Source organism: Micrasema longulum, unplaced genomic scaffold (assembly GCF_059751315.1).
Source record: "Micrasema longulum isolate JH-2025_06_02 unplaced genomic scaffold, ASM5975131v1 h1tg000274l, whole genome shotgun sequence".
In the NCBI taxonomy this organism is placed as follows: domain Eukaryota; kingdom Metazoa; phylum Arthropoda; class Insecta; order Trichoptera; family Brachycentridae; genus Micrasema; species Micrasema longulum.
In genome coordinates, this window is record NW_028277478.1 from 949,358 (window position 1) to 970,537 (window position 21,180).

The window sequence follows — 21,180 nt, forward strand, 5'->3', positions numbered from 1 at the left end:
TGTAAAAATCCCAAATAAAATAAAATAAAATAAGAATAAATGAATAAAAATATACCACACTCTTTCGTTTGTTTGATTTATTCTATGTGTTTATGTATACTATTTGCTTTTGTGATTTCTTATTTATAAATAAATAAATAAATATTCAGCTAAACATCGTCATTATTTCCCTACCTGAACCAAGTGTTGCGCAGGACACCAAATTGCAGCTTATGTTAATAATTTTTAAAGAAGTAATTTTTGTAAAAATGACTTAAATATGACCCAATATATAAAAATAAAAATATTTCACACTCAGTCGAACATCATTATTTCCCTACCCACACTAAGTTGTGCATGGGACACTGAATAATTGGTACTCTAGTAATTTGATCATTTTTATTACTCAAAAGATAAGGTGACCAGTAAAATGTTTAAGGTACCCGTCAAGGCTAAAATCATTCACCGTATTCTTTGATAACCCCGCGTAATAAAAAAAACCGCATGCGCAAAATTAAATTAAAACTCTAAATAGCTCTTAAACGTAATTTTATTTCAATAAATTAGCCTTACAAACTAAAATAACAATAAAGGTACCTACTTATATTAACAAACATTCATGTACAGAAATAAATAAATAAGACATGTTAAATAAATAAGTTGACGTAGCGCATTAAAATATTGTGAATACTCGAAAATTGAAGTTCATTATTTATTAAATATTTTAATTCAATTTACAATCATTCACAAAACATATCCGAGGTCATTTTTTATTGTCAGTCAAATTTGGGTCTTCTGCTGGAGGTGGTTAAGGGTCAAATTCCTGGTATCCAAATTCAGAAGATGGATTATCATAGAACATGGGTTTTCTTTTCAGACCTGTTAATCAAAAAATAATTATTTTTAGAATTTTTACCATCGAATTAAATTAAAACCAAATTTTTGGTTTCAAAACTATTATTTTATTTACTCACGAATATTGATAAATATTACAAAATTAACTTGAAAGCTAAAAAGCTAAAATTTTTAAATTATAAATTTTAAATATTAAAGATGATATTGTTTTAAAAAATATATATATGAGATCAAATACATACAATTACTTGACTAGCATATATAATAATATAAAAAATAAAAAATTATTTCACAAAGCGAAAATGACGTTTTCAAATTGAAAATTTTATGAAAAATAATGATTATTATAAAATTAAGCGATGTGTTCCTAATTAACTAACAAAATTGAAATGCATTATATGACTTTTTTAAATAACTCATGAATCAAAACATTACATTTTGAAACAGAAAAAGTTTTTTTTTTTTGCCATTGAAACAGAGTGACTAGAACGCAAACAGTGCTTTGAAACAATTAATTGAATCCAAAAATTTTTAAAATGTTTTTCCACATTTTGTTGTGTTTTTCCATAATAGTTAAATGAAATATTACAACTTCTAAGGGAAGAAAGAACATTACTTGAGCTATCATTCCAGCAATGCCCCCAAGTGTTTTTGTTATAGCGCTATATTTGTTTTTATAAAATACTAACTTCTTTTTATTTGGTTTGCCAGAGTTGAGTGATGTTATTTTATTTTTATTCTTATTTTTATTTTGTTTCTTTTTGTGTTTTATACTTGGTTTAACTGACGATCTTTTGTTTCTTGTGAATATTTTTGTTTGTTTTTTATGAGCGGTTTGTTCTTCTCTAGGAATGAAAACAGAAATGTTGTTGTGTTGATTTGTGAGGGTAATGTCAAAAACATTGAGGCTATCTGAATCATTGATTTTCTTAAATTTAGGGTTCTCCCATTTTAATCGAAGCTTTATCTCTGGTTTTTTAATTTCTGCAATTTCTATTTCATTTGTCTTACTACTTCTTTCAATGTCATCTGTTCTTATATTCTGTTGATAATTATTTGATATTAACGTATTTTGTCCTTGAGGTTGGTAAACGAGTGGTCTAAACCCATTAAAGTGATCTTCAGTATCGGATGTTTCCTTAGGAATAAACAAAAAAACATTGTTTTTGTTTGTAACTGTTACATTGTAAGAATTATCATTTTTTGAATTACTGACGAATCCATTTTTACTAATTTTATGTCGAGATTCTATAGGTGCTTTAAAATGGTCTTCAATAGCTTCAAAATTTAATTCATTTCCAATGTTTTGATTCAAAGGAAATCCCTCAACGCGATAGTTTTGACTAACAGTGATATCAAAAGTATTTGATTTTTCAATTTTTGGTATAGAAAACATATTTTTTTGACTGTCATGTATCACAAACGGTTCAGCGTTTCCATACAAGTCTTTGTTTTGTGTCTTATTTTCATAACTTTTAAAATTCCATTGATCCCTATTTCCAATAAAAGGTAAATTGATGGGCTCAAAACTTTTGGGGTGATCTTCAATATTTTCTACCTTTCTTTTATTTTCGTATTTAATTATTTTTTCATCTGTATTATATTTATTTAAAGAGTGTTTATAAATATCTTTAAAATTCTGACTATTATTATTTGTGTCCGTATCTTTATTTGTGTAAATTAATGCATCTTTTGGTTGAAATTGTTCAAAATTTTCGGTTGGACTGAAATGTAGAACTTCAGCATCATCTCTAGTTTCAAGAGGTTCAAAAACAGCACTTTCTTTTTTTCTGTATTTTTGTCTTTTTTCTGCCGTCGAGTCTCCAAGAAGTTTGAATGTTAACTCTGAATCACTGGTTTTTTTTTCTGATGAAGTAGCATTTCTTTCTATTGGTTCGTCAAAAACGAGTCCATTTTTATTAAACCTCTTGCCCACCTCCAGATCTCTGCCACCGATGAGCGGACTGAACATACTCTCACCGAAAACATTATGCGGATTTTTAAACAAATACATTTTTTCATATGAGTTAGGTATTTTTTTATCAACATCTTTGTAGCTTGCTTTTTTGTGATTGGTTTTATCTTCACTGCGTTCATAATTCAAAATAACGCTTTTGCCCAAATTGTGAAAACGGTCATTTTTTCCCTTATTGATTATGTCTTTCGTATCAATATTGAGCTCAGTTGCTACAGTTGCGAAGGTGTTTTTATCATTTTTGTCGTAAAATGTATCACTTCGTTTAGTAATTCTGTTTGTTTTATCAAAAATATCGTCATTTTCATACATACCGTCCCATCTTTTGGCAGCTGGGGGTTGACTAAATAAATTGGTCACATTAGGGTTTTGGATCTCGGCAATTCCTTGGGAGTACTGGCCGGTTACGTCTTGTGGCTGCTCTACGTGGATTGGCTGTTGGAGAACATCGTGGCCGTTAGCGCCGAGTCCACCATAGAGTTCGGCTCCGGCGTAAGGGTTGAGGGGCATAGAGTATCCTGGATGTGTTCCTGGTGCTGGAAACTCCATGGGGTACATATACGGTTGGTGTTGAGGAGCCATACTGGAACGAGAAAAATATTTCATGCTAAACATTCCTTAATATACTTAATAATTTGATTTTTATGGCCTTTCTGATTCCGATATTGTATTTTGGGTGATATGATTTTATTTGAATTTTGTGCGCAGTACGATTTAATAGCATTTCACTGTGAATTATCTTAATTCATGTATAAAATCATTAAAACTAGATAAATCACACAAGTGTCTCAATGCTATTCAAATTTTGCCTTGGAAATAAATTATATTAATAACAAATTCAACTAAAAGTTATTGCGTTTTCGTCAAAACAGGCTAGACATTTTTTTTTATCTTCTAACAAAATCGGCCACTTGACAAAAGTACTTTTTTAACTAAACTTTTTTTGTGAAACTGATTTAAGGAACACTAACATTATTTTTTTATCAATGATTTTATTTAGAAATCAATAAGAAAAAATGTTTTTGAAAAAATTTACTTCTTAAACATGCCATTATTTTCAACCGTAAATTCAGTTTATTTTTCATATATAAGGGATTGTTTTATGTTATAAATGAAAATCCATCAGTTTTTGAATTCATTTTTTTATCAGAAACAAATTTATTTATCTATTTCAAAACTAAAAAACCACTCACAAAATGCGAAACATCTTTTGATTAGATTTTTTTGATTTTGTACGGCCCGGAAGATAAGATTTTCTGGCCTATTGTGCGTGTCTAGTTTGCACTATTTTCCAACGTTTAGAATCGCAATCGGATTTAAAAATAAATTTCTAATGACACACGGTACAGTAAAACTGCAAACATCCCATCCATTTCGATTTCTCAAACACTTTTTGCTAGAATATGTAAATTTAAATCAAAATTTTTCTTACCTTCCATGACCAAAGCTTTCCATCAACTTCTTGATAGCCATAGAACCGGTGACCAAGAGGGCGAGCTTACTAGCCAGGAATGCCTTAAAGGTCAACAGAGCTACGGCAGCAATAGCCACCATCATGGAACTGGCGGTCTTGATACCAAGAAGCATGGGCAGCAAGACTTGCATTATCTTCTTGCCTTTTGGACGACGATGGCTTCCACCACTGCCTCCAAATCCACCCGCGACTCCTCCGCTTAATCCACCGTCAAGCCCTGGGCGACCTGTAGAAAACAAAAAAATAACTAGGTGCCACTTTCAGAAATTAATGAAACAAAAAAGAAAAGTATAAAGAAAAAACTATTTAAGTCGATTAAAAATACTTAAAAAGTGAATTTTTGCTAAAAATAATGGGGAAAAAAATATTTGCTCTCTTTAAAAAAAAAAAAATTTAGCAAGTGCTTTAAATAATATTAGGTAGATGAGACGAAAATAATACTACCACATTAAAAAAAACAAGGACAAGTTTAGAACACATGAAATACTATACACGGTTTTTAAGGGCCAGACCGCGAGTTTTTTAAAAATATTTTTGTTTTTAATCTCAAAATGGAGTTAATATTTTATTTCTTGGGCAAGCATCCCTTCTACAAATCCTACCCCTCCTTAACAAAAAAAATTGAAATAAAACCGTATTTCACCAACGAAGCGACACCCACAAGATGCAGACTATTGAAGCGGCTCGGCAGGAAAGGAGTAGGGGTTTATGGAGGGATTGCTTGTCCCAGAAATTAAGGATTTTCTACATTTTGAGATGATGTATTTTTTTTTAAATCAATTTTTGAAAATAGATTATTAGGTTTTATTTAAAGCTTACCATGAGGAATGTTCATTTGAAATTTCATGGTCTGGCCATGAAAAACCCTGTATAATGGACTAAAACATCACAATTAGTAACCCAACACTTTTTTTATTAGAGAAAAAATTCCTAACCATACGAGGCATAACATGACTTGACCTTATAACATGTTTCGTCATCATCATTCCCCTTGCCACACCTAATAGTGCATAGGGCTCAGCACTTGTCAAGCAAACCAAGTGCATTTTGGACATCGGTTAAATGAAGTAAAAGTGATCAGTTCTACACTTCGGGAGCCAGTCCAGGAACAATGAAACATTTCACTTTAAAAAATATTTATGATCAATATTTCACGTGTACCCTGCCAGAAATCGAACTCATGACCTTAAAATCGGTAGGCAAACAAGTTTATATAACCCACACCGGTTTTTAAACAGTACAGCTTGCCCACCACATACCGCACACCGCATTTGAGGACATAAGTCTCCTTGGCGGTGCCCACATACACGGAAAATTTGCTCGTTGTCAAACGAGAAAAGCAGCTCGAAAGAGCTCTCTAAAATCTGGTAGCCTTAGCATCTTTGTGCTGAAAGAAACTAATCTAGAAGTACACAAAATGTACTTTATTGGATTGAGAAGAGAGGGAAGTGAATTCTTAACTGACTGGAATTAAATTGATTGGACATGATCAATTCGCCGAAATGATTACAAAACTTTTTAAAAGCCTTGAAATTCTTTTGAGAAGCCACCAGATCTGTGTATCCGACAGGACCTATAACAGGGCCTCAGATAGTAGCGAGAAGCTCCATTCGGTAATCATAGAGAAGGGGAAAGGGACAAAACCACAGGATGTGTTCAGAAGATTGATTAGGATATCCGCAGCAGCACGAAGGGGAGTCAACAATATTAAATTAATATTAAACAGTATAAATAAATCAAATTAAAGCCGACAAAGGGCCAATTACATCACAAAAAGGTAAGTTTAAAATGAAATTATTTTTACATGTTTTGTGTTCCGTATTTTTTTTTTGTCATTTTATTTGACCATTGTAACAAAAAAATACAATATTTACAAATAAACCGAAATTATAGGCCGATTATAGTTTTCTTAATACGAGTAAACAAAATACAAAAAAGAAAAAAAGCGTACCCGCTAAAAACCATTCCGTATTATTCCACTTAAAAAAAATAAATAACAGTAATAATGAAAAAGAACATGAAAAAATGAAAATATATTTTTTTGTTGACTGTCATTTTTTTATTATTTTTAGTATTAACATTTATGGTTCATTTTTAAAAAATTTATTATACATTTTTAAATTTATATTTATTATTTATTTTTAAATATTACTTTTTTTTTTTAAAAATGTCAAATTTCTGAACATTTAGAAATTGTGAAATAAATTTTTAAAAAATAAAATATTGTTGCGTTTCCATCAAAATGGACAATATTAGTTGTCTTAAATTATTTATTTATTGATTTGGCGTTTATTTTGTACAATTCTATATTTAAATCAAAAGTTACTTTTCAATTACAACCCATTTTGTTCACTTTGACAAAAACCCAACCATTATACATTCAACCTTTTACTCTTTTAAGCATTTTTTGTGTGTAACTGGCCCTATTTCTGTATCATTAAGATAAATTATTTAAATTTAAGCCGTCTAGTTTTATTGTAATCCTCTTAACTAAACATACTTAGCGCATCCGTGAGCAATTGCGTGCATCTTGAAAATGCATTTTCACTTTACACGCAATGCACGAACTGCGGATTATTCCACGCTAAGGAGAATATTTCCATCACAATAAATGATTTTCTATTCCAATACACATTCTATGTATAGAAATCATCGCATTGCCTTTAAATCTTAACAACATGTATCCATAACTCTCAAAAGATATAGGGTGTGACGAATAACAATTAGAAACATATAAACCGCAAAGAACATGCAACAATTACTATCTATAGAGAGAAAATTTAAAACGGATTTTCTTTTTCTATCGATCACTGATAAAGCTTTATCAAATCTTGTTATCGAAATACAACTATCGCCAATAGTTCAATTTATATTTTAATCAATTTAGTTTGCATAACTAATTTATAATTGCACTTATGCTTATAAACGGTGTCCTAAAATTCATGCAAGAAGTAATTTTGATGGAAAACACAGGTTTTTGATAAAATTTTATTTCTATTTTAATTCATTTAGAAGTATGCAATACACGTTGTTAAGTACATATTGGACCACGTACACACAGTTCATTTAATGGATTACGGAACAAAGGGATGCTGATTTTTCGAATAAAATATTTTTAGTGATGAGGCTCATTTGTATATTAATATTTTTGGTAATCGTCGAAATTCTCGCATTTGAGGTTCAGAAAATTCAAAAATGATTATAAAGAAACAAATGCATTCACAAAAAGTCACTATTTGAAGTGGATTTTGGGCTAGAGGCGTCCCCGGATCATGCATCTTCAAAAATGTGACTACTCGCTACATGACAATCGAGTTCTTTGTGCTTAAATTGCAACATATTTGTCTAAACGAAACGTGGCTTTAATAAAACGGTTTCACATGCCAAACAGCTGGAAAAACCATTCTATTACTGTATGATTCATTTCCTGGTCGTGATTTTTTTCATTTTAGTGATCAAAATTGACCGCCCAGATTACGCGATTTTATGCCATCATAATTTTTATTTTAAGGTTTGTAAAGGAGTAGTAACTTTACAAAACTAAACGGGTGACAATTCCATGCAAAACTATCCACATGAGTCATTTAAAAAAAAAAAACTTTAAAATTACCGAAACTAGTTAAAAATGTCCAAATATATACCGACGCCGACGGTGATTAGTTACATCAAACGCATTCTAATGTATGAGATGTTTAAGTTATTTTACACTAAAGTCTGTTCATTATTACAAATATGAACCGACTTTAGTGTAAAATATGTTAACAAACTAGCCGCGTAATACCTCACGGAGAATAGCTAATTTACACATATCTGAATCTAAACGGCACGGTAAAAGTTGATACAATTTATATTTTTCGTTTTTTTTAAATGTAAAACTCTATCCTTAATGACTTAAATATAAATATCAATAAAAACTCTTTGGTTAATATTTTATTTTTTTAAAAAAAGCAATTTAAAAGCGTTCATATAATCAACACAAATATTTTAATTTTTGTGACCATTTTCAACGAGTTATAAAAAACTCACTATAAGAAAACTTGATTCAAGATAGGGTAGAGGGGGGTCCGAACCTCATACCTCTAATCCGAGAGTCCGTAACACCAGCCACGGGACCACAACTTGATTAAAATAATTTTAATGCTAATTTTATCAAAATCATTATTTAAATTAAGCGAGTACTCCAGAGATTAGTCGGTCTCATTGTGTACTGGTTATTGCGTTTGCCGGGTATTTAATGAGTAAATAATTGTCGAACAATAAATATCGATCCACCGTTTTGTATTTTATCAAGCCGTGTGGATTTTTGCCGTGGTGTGCGATGGGCCAATCATGCGATATCACGCATCGGGCTCGTGGTTTGAACGTGCACAGCGGTCCAGTCTCCGTGAATGTTCGGAAGGACAAAATTGTACCGCCATTGGTTAAATGTATTTGCCATGTGTTGTTTATAATGTTTTTATTGATATATTATTTTTTCGTTCTGTTATTATGATGGCACAATTAGTACCGACGCATATTTTACGATTGCTATTTGGTTCAGATCTGTATTAAGATCGCTCAAGTAAAGAAAATTGATAATATTTTCTGCTTCGTTAGCTAGAGTATCTCCGTCAAAATGGATTTTGTGGTTAGTTCTAGATTGGGAACGTCAGAACAATGGGTTAAATCTCAGATGGTATATTCGAAATTGATAAAATGATTGCTTTTATGCAAAAAAAATTCCAATTATATTTTTTATCTTACTGCGGTTTGGTAAAACATTTCAATAAAATTAAATTGTGCGTAAACATAACAGATGTCTGAAATAGATATATAATTATTTCTCATCTAAAAAGTTTATAGGTAATTGCAATAATTTAAATAAATCAAAAACATCAATAATTTCATCATAAAAACAAACAACCAATAACGACAGAGAGGGAGAACATTTTACTTGAGAAAATATGGAAGTCTAGGCATTCACAGGGCTTATGATCTGGCTTATGAACTTTTACCATTTCGCCTATGTTCTAACTTGATGGTGATGGTGAAAAAAATGGTTTTCAGGCGTTGCCTAGGATGTGAAATAATTAAATCAAATGAATCTCTTTACAACAATAAAAGCTTCAGCTCTTTAACTTCACTAAAATAAACATATGGAAAAATTGAAGAAAAATTGATGTTTAAACATAGGCAGAATGGTGAATGATACACAGTGTGTAAAGTGGCCACTTTAACCAGCCAACGACAGGTCGGGGGCCTTGTAAATGCCTAGATTTCCATATTCCTTTCTCCAAAATGTTTTTCGCCTCTTGTAATTTTTTAATCTTATTTTTTTTTTTTCATTTTTTTTTTGCACTACAACAGGCCAGGAGGCCTAATTACAGTGGTGAATTACATCACAAAGCACCCAGGTTTGAGATAAATCACATTTTAATTATTTTTGTGTTCTCACCGGGAATCGAACCCGGAACCTTCCGTGCGTGAATCAAGCGTCTTGACCACTACACCACGGAGGCCGCCATGACTCCCTAGGGGGGAAAATCCAGTCTTTTGTCAACAAACATTTGAACAAACAACAAAATATATCACAACACGGACTATCTCTTCGTTCTAGAATTGAGAGAAACCTTTTAATACCATTCCATCTCTTTCATTTTCTTGCCTCCTCTTTCACAGTAGTAACTGCTCGATTGTGGAATAATCTACCCACTAATGTTGGAGACGCCCTATCTTTATTTACATTTAAGTCAAGTTTGAAATGTCACTATCTAAATATTAACGTTGTTCCTTTATCTTTCTTCTTTCCTTTCCATTTCCTCTCCTCTCTCCATGGTAAAGTGTTATTTTTTTGTAGTTTTTTAATAGTTAATCCTTGTTTTTTTATTTTGTATAATATTATAAGATACAATATGTTACACTAAAAATAAATAAACTTGTAATTTTCTCAAACTGAACCATTTGGGTACGTAGGAAGAAATTGCCTTAAGTCAATATGCCCGCCCTTAAATGTTTATATTTTGTACATGTATATAAAGTGTTACCTAAGTAATTAAACAAACTCAAAATCTTGTAATCAATAACTTGATTAAGCAAATAATTTGTCCAAAATCTAATATAAACTTTTCAAAACATTTCAACTTTTTATAATTATTATGAAATATTCTAATTGTTTCTATTTTTTTATTTCTTCAGGTAACTCATTGTACAGAATCAACCCCTTGTATCATGAGTTTAGAGACTCGGTTTCTCTCCTCATTGGTAACTTTATATATTTTTTTCAAATATGATATCCGGTTGTTATTTTATTGTAAGGTATTCTATTTTAGTAAGCTTTTTAGGCCAGTGTATTTCAACCTTTTTAAAAACGCGACCCTTTCTCGAGTAACAAAAGTTGACGACACATTTTTTTTTTTTTTTAAATAAGATCTATTGTTGAAAGGGAAACAGGAACAGGATAAAAAATCTACCCTCATATATTGAAAAATCTTTGATTTTATCAAACTAGTACTATTTTTCACTCACCTTTACAATTACGACGTATTTAACGTTTATTATATTAAACCGTATTATTACAATATAATTATTTAATGTAGAAACGGTGTAAGAAACGGTGCAGCGGGCCGTCAGTGCAAGATTTATAAATCCTAAATATCTTGCTGCTAACCTGTATTTTATATTTTTAATTGTATAATTTTGAATTCCTTCGAAAACGTTGATTGCATTAACCACGTCTCTAATACGTCACGATTTTGATAAATTTTGGACTTTATTTGTAACGGTGTAAATCTTGACGTTATAATTGTCACAATCAAACAAGATCTGGACTTTTTTGGTTTAGGTTTACAACGATTTAAAGAAGCACTAAATAAATAGTCAAGATCTTGTCTCGATGTCCCTTATGTTTGTCAATGCCTCTTTCTTTTTTTTTTAAATGTTTGAAACTATTATTTTATTGCAATATTTTAACCTTATAAATTGTATACATGGACAATGTCCGTTAATAAATAAATAAATAAGTCCAATTTTTTAAGAGAATTTTTTTTAGTATAATTTTTTTAAAAGTAATGTATGAAAACACTTATAAAACACTTCTACAATTTCTATATTGATTTTTAAACTGCAATTCACTTTTCAAAATTTAATTCACATATTTTTATAGGTATTTGTAGAACTATATCTGATACCCTCCCTATTCGACACAATTTCTCGCCCATCTTTAAAAAAAGCGTAGAGATCGTTATTTGTCGAAATTGAGTTATGAATATTTGAGTAAAAAATAAATTATATTTATGGAATAAATGGGCATCATACTGTTTTAAAGTAATAAATAAAAACCCAGCAAAATACAGTAAGATTATTTTTTTATTATTTTTAAAGGCGAAAATTTTCTTCAAATTCGGGATACGCCTTTTTGAAAGATAGACGATGAATTTTCCTATCTGAACTAACGTTGCTTATTTCTGTCTCAACAAAAAAAAATGACACACAAACTTTCACTCCGTTTTACCTCAAGGGTAGGTTCAGAGGATCTCACTTTTTCTGCATCCATACATCTTCTCATGCACGCGTTTAATATGTGCTTGCACTTTCCCTAACTTTAATATCCTTATTCTCAACAAATTTTCCATCTTTACTAATTCCTGTACCTGTTTTATTATAATTTCAAGACGTCAAGACGCTTGACTCACAAACGGAAGGTTCCGGGTTCGATTCCCGGTGAGAACACAGAAACTAAATGTGATTTTTCTCAAGCCTGGGTGTTCTGTGATGTAATTCACTACTGTAATTGGGCCTTCTGGCCAGTGGTGCAAAAAAATAAAAAATATATTTAATCCTTGGTTGATTAATCTATACCTTGATTGATTAATTTAAACCTATATATTAACCTATGATCTTTACCATGGTTGTTAAATCTATACATGGACAACTGTATGAAAGAGATATAATGTATGGGTATTGATAATCAAAAATTGATAATTTTTCAGTAAGCTGCCTGTTATATGCTGATGATGCAGTTCTGTTAGCAAGCAGCAAGGATGATTTGCAATAAATAGTCTCTAGAATGTTTGATGTATGCCTGGAGTGCGTATTGACGATGAACGAAAGTAAATCAAAAGTATTGATTGATTGATTTGGTGTTTATTTTGTAGAACTCCATATTTAAACTTATAATACGAGGAATCAAACACTGATTTGAGTCTACTGAACAGTTAATTTTATTTAAAAAAATATAAAAACAAAAATTTTGTTACGATAGTTTCGCCTTGTTAGGGTATTTTCAAACGAATGTGAAGATAAGATGGATTGAATGTCTTTATATAGTTATATAATTCAAGGTACGTAAGTAATAAACAAAAAAATCCTTTAAACTAAAGCATGTACATTAATTATAATTGTGGGGAAAACCAATAGTTAAGGGCAAGACTAAGTGTTCAATAGGTACTGGGGAATCCGGGTATTTATATTTGAATTTGAAAAAAAATTATAACAAAATGCCTAACGAGACGAAACAATTGTCACGACATTTTTGTTTTTATATTTGTGAAAATAAAAGGAGGTGTTCAGTAGTTTTAAATCAGTGTTTGATTTCTTATATTTTAAGTTTAAGTCAAAGGTGATGGTATTTGTAAGGGAAGTGAGGTTACTGACTGCATAATAAATGTAAACAACGAATGTCTTGAACAAGTAGAAGAATTTGTGTATCTGGAAAGCACGTTTTCAAAAGATAGAAGAGTATAAAATGATGTTGTAAGGAGAGTGAATGCGGGCAACAAAATGAACGTAGCACTAAGCACAGTGATTGCCAATAAAGATATGTCAATCGAAGCTAAACTGGCAGTGCACAATGGAGTTTTAGTCCCAACACCTATGGAAGTGAAACATGGTACTGGTAGAGGAAGGAAAAAAGCCGAGTGAACGTGGTTGAAATGCGATCTCTTAGATGAATGTGTGGGAAATCAATGTAGGACAAGGTTACGAATGATGAAATCAGGCGAGAGTGTAAATCTGAGTCAAGTATAATTGATAAGATTAAGAAAGGGACTCTGAGATGGTTTGGTCACGTAGAACTAATGGACGACGAAAGAATGGTAAAACAAATATATATAGCGAAAATGAACATTAACGTGAGACTAGAACGACCAAGGAAGACGTAGCATGCCACGATCATGATCATGATCAGATAAACCAAAATCTTAAGTCTGGTCATGTCAAAAGCAAACAGAACCGAAGGGCAAGTATGAGAATATGTGTGAATGTGAAAGAAGCTTGGAATATATTCCAGGATAGACGTATGTGGCGGTCCATTGTCTCTGCCCACCCCTACGGAGAAATGACGCGATGGTTGTAGTAGTAGTAGTAGTATTAGTAGTATCAACATTCATTTGCAAAACGCTACCTGTGTACATCGTAAACTTTTATTATTATCATAAATCGATGAAAAATTAATAACCACAACCTTTTCACTGAAAAAATTGTAGTTTTACTGTAGTTTAGGATCTATAATCCTCGCTTTTTAGTTTAACTTCGCTTAGTCGTGACCCACCGGTTGAGACACAATGGTTTAGAATATTTTCGTTTACTACCTCAACTTTGGGACCTGATAGTAGAAATATTTGAAACATTAATATGTCACTATATTGAAATATCCTAAGGGCCCGGGTGAAAGTAATACAAAAGATTCAGCACAGTATTGCGAAAGACAAAAAAACTTTCAAGGAATTTCAGTGGAACATTATAATATTACATTTTCAATGATAGTTTCGGAAAGCTTAATACCGAACTTTGTTTAAGCTGTTTCTGGAAAATTCTTAAGTTCTTATTTGAATACAAAACAATGAATAAACTCATTGCTTCAAACGAGTTCAAAGTTTTTTAATCAGTTATGGCACGAAATTCAGTGCTATGGGAAACTGAAAAAAAGTTTTCTTTCACTCAGTATCAGAACTTTTCATAGGAAAATATCACATAATGCGAATACCAATTAAAATATTTTAAATGGATTTAGAAAAAAATATTGTATCTTCTAAATAAATATGTATATTGTGGAAAGAGTTTTCATATATATAAATGTACAATATAAATTCAATAAAAATATGTTGCTATAAAACGCAATGTGTTTGGCCTTGGTTGTTGTGACGTCAAGATTTGTGATATTTATTTATTTGACACTTTATATACATATACAATAAATATACATATAAGGGCGGGCATATTGCCTTAAGGTAATTTTTTCTTACCCACCCAAACCGTTCAGCTTGAGAAAATTATAAATACATGGACATATTGAATATGCAAACATATTGATAATGTTCTGAACAAATTTCAATGGCCAGAAACAAATAAACATAAATCGTGAAGTATAAGGGGCGTGGCCAATAGAATAACCGTTTTTGCGGGAATTCAAAATTACAAATTAAAAAATATTTTTATGCTACTAATAATTGGTAAAAAAAATTTTTTCGGCTTCGCGATGAAGAGGTCAGCATGTTTACGTACCATGCAAGAGGTCACATTCTTTTCTGTTTTTTAACTATAATATTTGATTTGTACCTGATTCGTAAGATCGATTATCTTACCTTAATGAAACAAAAATGATCAAGATACGCTGCAATTGGTTTACTAATGCAGTGCCCTATGCAGCATTGGGTGTGGAAAGGGAATGATGACGATGAATAGTAAGTTATTGAAAATTGGTTGTAAATGGCATTGAAATTAAAATATTTTATTCATCATTGGAACATGAGTTTAAGTTCCAACATGATGAAGGAAAAGAGCATAGTGAACGCGGTCAGAATGATCTCTTAGACTAATGTGTAGGAAATCAACATGTGAACAGTTTACGAATGGTGAAATTTGGCGAGCACGTAGCAAAAACAAACAAGGGCAGTAAAATAATGGTATTCAATATACTCATAAACATATAAAACTTCGAACTAAACCATGCCAATTGATTTTTATCCCTCACTATTTTAGTGGCAAAGAGATCTACGAAAAGCCGAAGATCTATACCAAATAATTTCAAGTTCCATGACGATTTTGAAATACTTCATGTATTTCTGTGGATATCTGTCATTGGTTTAGTTCTTTGTATATTTAGTATGTTATATTAGATATATTTGTAGATGTTTTACTGTTGATATTTCCAATTAATAAATAAAATTTTAAAAAAACGAAAATTTTTTTTTAAAAATCTCGAGTCAAGTCGCGTCAAAAGCAGACTTAACCTCAATGCATGTATCACAATATGTATGAATGTGAAAGAAAGCTAGAAATGTGTCTGGATAGGGGTGTTAAGCGGTCCATCCTCCCTGCTTACTCTTACGGAGAAATGGCATGATGGCAGTACACAAATTCATGTTTCTAACTTGAATTTAAAAATATTAAACTATTAAAATATAATTTATTAAAAAAATAACTTAACTATTTAATGTCGAGCGAACCAAGCTTAGCTTAGGTTTTCTTTACAAAAAAGCAATAATTGTTACAAAATTAATAAAAACCCTTTTATTTTATAATTAACGTATCAAATACAGATGCATCATTTTGATAATTAACCCTTCACGAAGAAAGGTCAGTTAAATAACGTAAAACATAAAGTCCATACATACACAATTTTACCTGTCTCAAATTTGCTGACAAGGGTGGTAACGTTCAAATTACAAACTCAGTCATGTGAAATTTGAATTCTAGATTTAGCCAACTTCCCTTTCTAAATTCTCTGACTGAGTTTCCCTTACCTGTTCATTCAGTGATTCTACCTTATTCTGCATTAAAATATTTTACCTTACAGTACATAAAAGGATTTACTTAGTAACAAAATTTGTCACAAAAAAGGGCAATGCAATATAAAATAACTCAAAAATAACCTTTGAATACATCGTATTTATTTTTATTTATTAAATGTATTTTATATGAGTTAATGTTTGTTACAGGACGCAAATTTATTTGTCCGTAATAAAATCCGGGTAACAACGCTTATGTATGGAAGCGAATTGCAGAATCTGAATATCAAGGATGAAAATAAGCATGCGATCTTTCCTCTCAGACAAATGTGTGTTAAAACTTAGTCAGTTTGTAGACAAACGAGTAAGGCCTACAAAGACATGGCATAACTAAATTCAATAGAAACTTGAAGATGGACTCAAAAATCGTAATAATTGGAGTGAGTGCATGAAAGGTTTATGACAGTAGATGAAGTGAGGTCTGTACGCAAAGACGTCGTACAAATATACATTTAAAATCATCATTTTATTTACAATTATGTTTCCTTAAATAATAATGCATAGGAAACTGCATGAGTACGCCACAGCGTTTATTGATCATTTTTTTATATAAATGTAAAATAATCATTCTATGTTTACTGATGGTGGTGTAAATGGGCACATTCAACCAGTCAATGTTACCAACAATGTTTTGAGTCTATTCAATTTTTTGTTGACAAGAACTGGATTCAACCCCCTTGGGAGCTATAAATATTATTATTTTACACCCAAGATGAAAAGCATTTCATAGAACGTAAAACATTAGTCTAGACATTTACAAGGCTTATGACCTGTCATTGGCTGGTTTAAGTGGCCACTCTACACACTGCGTAACATGCTCGATTTACTCCCTAGATAGTTATTTAGATCTCAATTCATTGCAACAGAGAGTGAGTACATTTCTGAGAAGGGAATAGGGAACTTTAATAATTTTCAGGAGTAATGACGTGTCATTGGCTGATTTAATTTGATTCAGTTGTTTATCTTTTTTTATTTTTTTAATGATTTTTTTTTATTTCGAAGTTTAACAAGAATACATAAAATACATTTATTTTTTAAGTAAGCATAACTAACGTTCTTTATATATATTCTCAATAAATTATATAAAATCTTGCTCAGTATGATTATGATGACTGTTCAAAAGCCCTGTAAACGCCCAGATATCCATATTTTGTTCTTTAAAATGTTCTCAATATCTGTTTTAATACGTTTTTAATGTTTTTGTTACTGTAAAATAAAATAAAAGCTCTATTTTTTCAGCTTAAAAATAACATCTCTAAGCTGATAATCTCAAAAAGTAGATGTCAAAGCATTTTTTTTCATCTAAATCAAAAACCGTAATATGATGAAGAAATTTATCAGTAAAGGATAATGGAAACCTTAAAAAAGCCTTTCAGAAGTACAACATTATGGAACTTGTACCATAGTTATTAAATAATTATATGACAAAAACCTTTTTCATTTCATACGGGTTTTTCATATAAAATTATAGGGTTATGTTACTTGAGAATAGAATAGGATAATTTTATAGTTTCTTCGGTTGCTGTTATCAATATGTTTAATTTTTGGGTAATACCGTGTGTGTTGGATTTGTTCCAACGTTTCGGCTTTCATTGCAGGAGCCATCTTCAGGGTAAACTGTGTTTACACAGTTTACAGTACACAGTTTACCGTGTAAACACAGTTTATCCTGAAGATGGCTCCTGCAATGGTAGCCGAAATGTTAGAACAAATTCATCACACATGATATCAATAAAAAAAAAATATTGATTCTAGTTTTATGTTCACTCGATATAATAAGGTGTCATATAATAAATTGATATTTAATTACAATACAATTTTACGCTTTTAAAAAAAAAATCACGGTATCAACTCTTGTGTGTCTGTGATGTCACACTAGTCGACATAAGACACATGACTTGATATATCTCTCTTACTTTTTTAAATGATGAACTCGTATTTTTTGTTATTTTCAAATGGACATTTTTACACCGGTTTTAGAAAGTTAAATTTGTAAAACTATGCTGGATGTTAATACAAAAAATATTTATTTATTCACTTAACTTTTTGTACATAATGTTATTTGTACATTGATAGGCTTATTGCCAAATGGCAATTTCTTCCAACCAACCCATAAAATATTTTTTTTTATTTTTATAATTTATGTTACAGAACATATTTAATATAAAAAAAAAGATTAAAAAGCTAAAGATATATAAAAGTAGAAATAAACGTGTTTGTTTATAAATTACCTTGCTAAGCAAATAATTAATGTCCACTAATTCAGCAACATATCTGTTTAATAGAGAACACGAAGATAGAACTCATAACAAGGAAGACAGAGACGCTGTTCTGTGGCGGGTGTTGAGTAAAACAGATTCAGTTTTCAGCCGGTTGATGACAGTGTTTGGGAACGCATGCGCGTAATATAGCCCAGGAATATTAGACTGAAAATATCCACAAACACAAAATGTTTCATCACCAGCTGATTTGTACTTGTGTTATATATGTAGAGACGTCAGAAATGTCAATGTATAAAGTAATATTGATTGACATAGAGATAGCTCTTCCAACAAGCATAACCATTGGCAGGTTGATCCCGTATATTGGAATGTGAAACAGTGTATGCTGACGCTGTCTAAGGTAATTATACGGAACATAAAAGCTAATGCTCTGCTTATGCAAATGCTGAAATCATTTTCAGGGTTGTCAAAAATACCGCGCAACAATCGAAAGAAGTGCGAAGTTAAATACACATTCCTTCTGGTCTTCAAACTGCTGTAACCAAACATGCTCTGGAGAAACTCAGTGGGATAAAGCCATGGAAAATAATTCAAGATGGACATGTCAAAAGTAAGAAAAATCATCGATTTGTATAAGAATATGTATGAATTTGGTCTGGGGGAAGTAAGATATGTATGCAAGGACCCTATTTACCTACCCCTACGAAAAAGTGGCGTTAAGTTTTGTTGTAGTATTATTATTATCTCTCCCACATATTAAATATTGTTTTCGTCGTTTATTCCACCCCTGACCTTATTATCTATTAAGCCTAGATTAAAGCTAGGTCTTCGAAGAGTAATCACTTTAATAAAATATAATCCAAGCTCACTTAAGGATTTATTTTAATGATCATTTTAGCAGTAACAGGATAAAAGGATGCTTTTTATAGGACAAGGTCTTTTATTTATCAAATTTGAGCTTAAGATATTAAACTAAGTAAGAAATTCACATTAGGATATGAGAACCGGATACAAATACTTAAATAAACCAAACCACTAAGGAAATAATATAACTTTTCAGTTTTTATTAGGAACCTTAAAACTTTATAATTGTCTTGTTATTCATTTCCAGGTAAACTTACGTAAATTTGACCCACCGAGATCAAAACAGTCGTAAAAATATTATATTTTACGGTTTGGTAACATTAAAGTTAAGAAGCATGAATATTATTCCACAGTTCTACATTCGACAGTTCTAGAGTTATAATTTGTTTAAGTATCGAATACGAGTAATATACTAATTTATCTTCTTTCTTATCATGGTATTTTAATAGAAAAAAGAAAAACCTAAACGATTATGTCAGATTTAAAATTTATACTAAAAATGCATAACGTTACTTGGAAGACATAATAATAATAAATATGTACATTTCCCTTCCCCTCCATACCCTCTCTTCAAGCATTCTTGTCTTAATCCAGCCCAAATTACAAACACTAACTGTTATTAAAAAAATATTTAAAAATTCTTTAATTTTTGAAAAATATTTACGAGTACATGAAAATAACATTTTTATATGTATAAATTTATATGTATTTTTTAATGAAATATATTATTTAATGAATATACGAAATATATTTTATTTACTAACTTTGTATACTTTGTGGAAATCTGTTATTAGTTCTGAGTTTATACACTATATCTGTTTGTTTACCTTAAATTTATATATAGAATTGATTATTTCTTAAATAAAATAAATAATACCTTAGAATAGTAGGCTATTTTTGAATTTGATCAATGTTTCAAATCCAAGACCAAGAAACTCTTTGAAAAATGCGAATGCAAAATTTAAGGCATTCAAAGACCAGTTTTTTTAGCACTTTTTTAACACCAAAAACAAAAAAAAAACTATTGTCCTGATTATATTCAAACTCAAAAATGTTTAACTTTGGAGCCGTTCTTAATGAATTGTATATTGCTTACAGAAAATGAGAATAATTTTTTACCAATTACATTGTAATGATTGCGATTCAATCTAAATTTCAGAAACTAAAAGAAACTTTAATGTTAGAGTAAAATAACACTTAAGGTGCCTGAATTATAATAATTTTCCTGAATTTGCAAACCATCTGATAGAAAATAAACGTAATTTCAACAAAGTTAGCGAATGGTAATTATACTTATTTATTTATACATCTCATAATACATACAATTTTTGTTCACTTTGCCCAGCTGTATGAAACAGTTCTATTATTTTTATATTACTTAAAAATATTTTTTTATTTAATTTTACTTTTTCATTTATTTATAAATTGTTTAAACTTTCTATTGAATATGTTGTATAATTTGTAGGTTTCATTTTTGTTTATAAATAATTGGGTTAAAGGTTATTTATGTTTTTGTTTTAAAAATAATTATACCTAAAACGTTAATATTATACATTTTTGTAAAAGGCAGATTTTCCGTAATGCTAATTAAATAAATAAAGACACTTGATAAAAAGTACTCCACGTTGAAAATTTAATATTTAAATTAAACAACATGGGAATCTTATAAATAAAAAGCAATTCAGGATAAGAAAAATTAATTAAATAAACAATATTTAATTTAGTCTACTCCTGTCTAGTTTCGAACGTATTCTTTTTACATTACCATACTTTTAAGGAAAATAGACTTGATTTATTTGTTTCATTGGTAGCATACTGATTTAATAAAATACGAAAGAATTTATTCAGGAAGAAGCTTGTTTAGCCTCTAAACTAGTCGTTGGAAAAAAAAAATAGTCGTTGAAAACAAAGTTGTTTTATTTATTTTAGTCAATGTAATAGAATAAAGTAAACAAATAAATAACTATCACCATGAAGTAAAAGACAGCAAATGATAAAATGTTATTTATGGTCGGTCTTACTGTACGGTGTAGAGGCGTGGACTCT

At 30.3% G+C, this 21,180-nt stretch overlaps 1 protein-coding gene across 2 annotated transcripts in view; it reads right to left on the reverse strand.

Moving 5' to 3' along the window:
* Positions 1-511: 511 nt before the first annotated feature.
* Positions 512-21,180, reverse strand: part of Osi4 (Osiris 4) — a 29,471-nt gene continuing 8,802 nt past the window's right edge. The window contains exons 2-4 of one of the 2 annotated variants that reach the window (XM_088224256.1): positions 4,242-4,509; positions 3,124-3,392; positions 512-858 (exon numbers count right to left, since the gene is read on the reverse strand). In XM_088224256.1, coding sequence (XP_088080382.1) covers positions 788-858; positions 3,124-3,392; positions 4,242-4,509 — 608 coding nt within the window. In that variant the 3' untranslated portion in view covers positions 512-787. Of the gene's footprint in view, positions 859-1,523; positions 3,393-4,241; positions 4,510-21,180 lie in introns of both variants that reach the window. The other variant, XM_088224255.1, reaches the window with a different exon arrangement.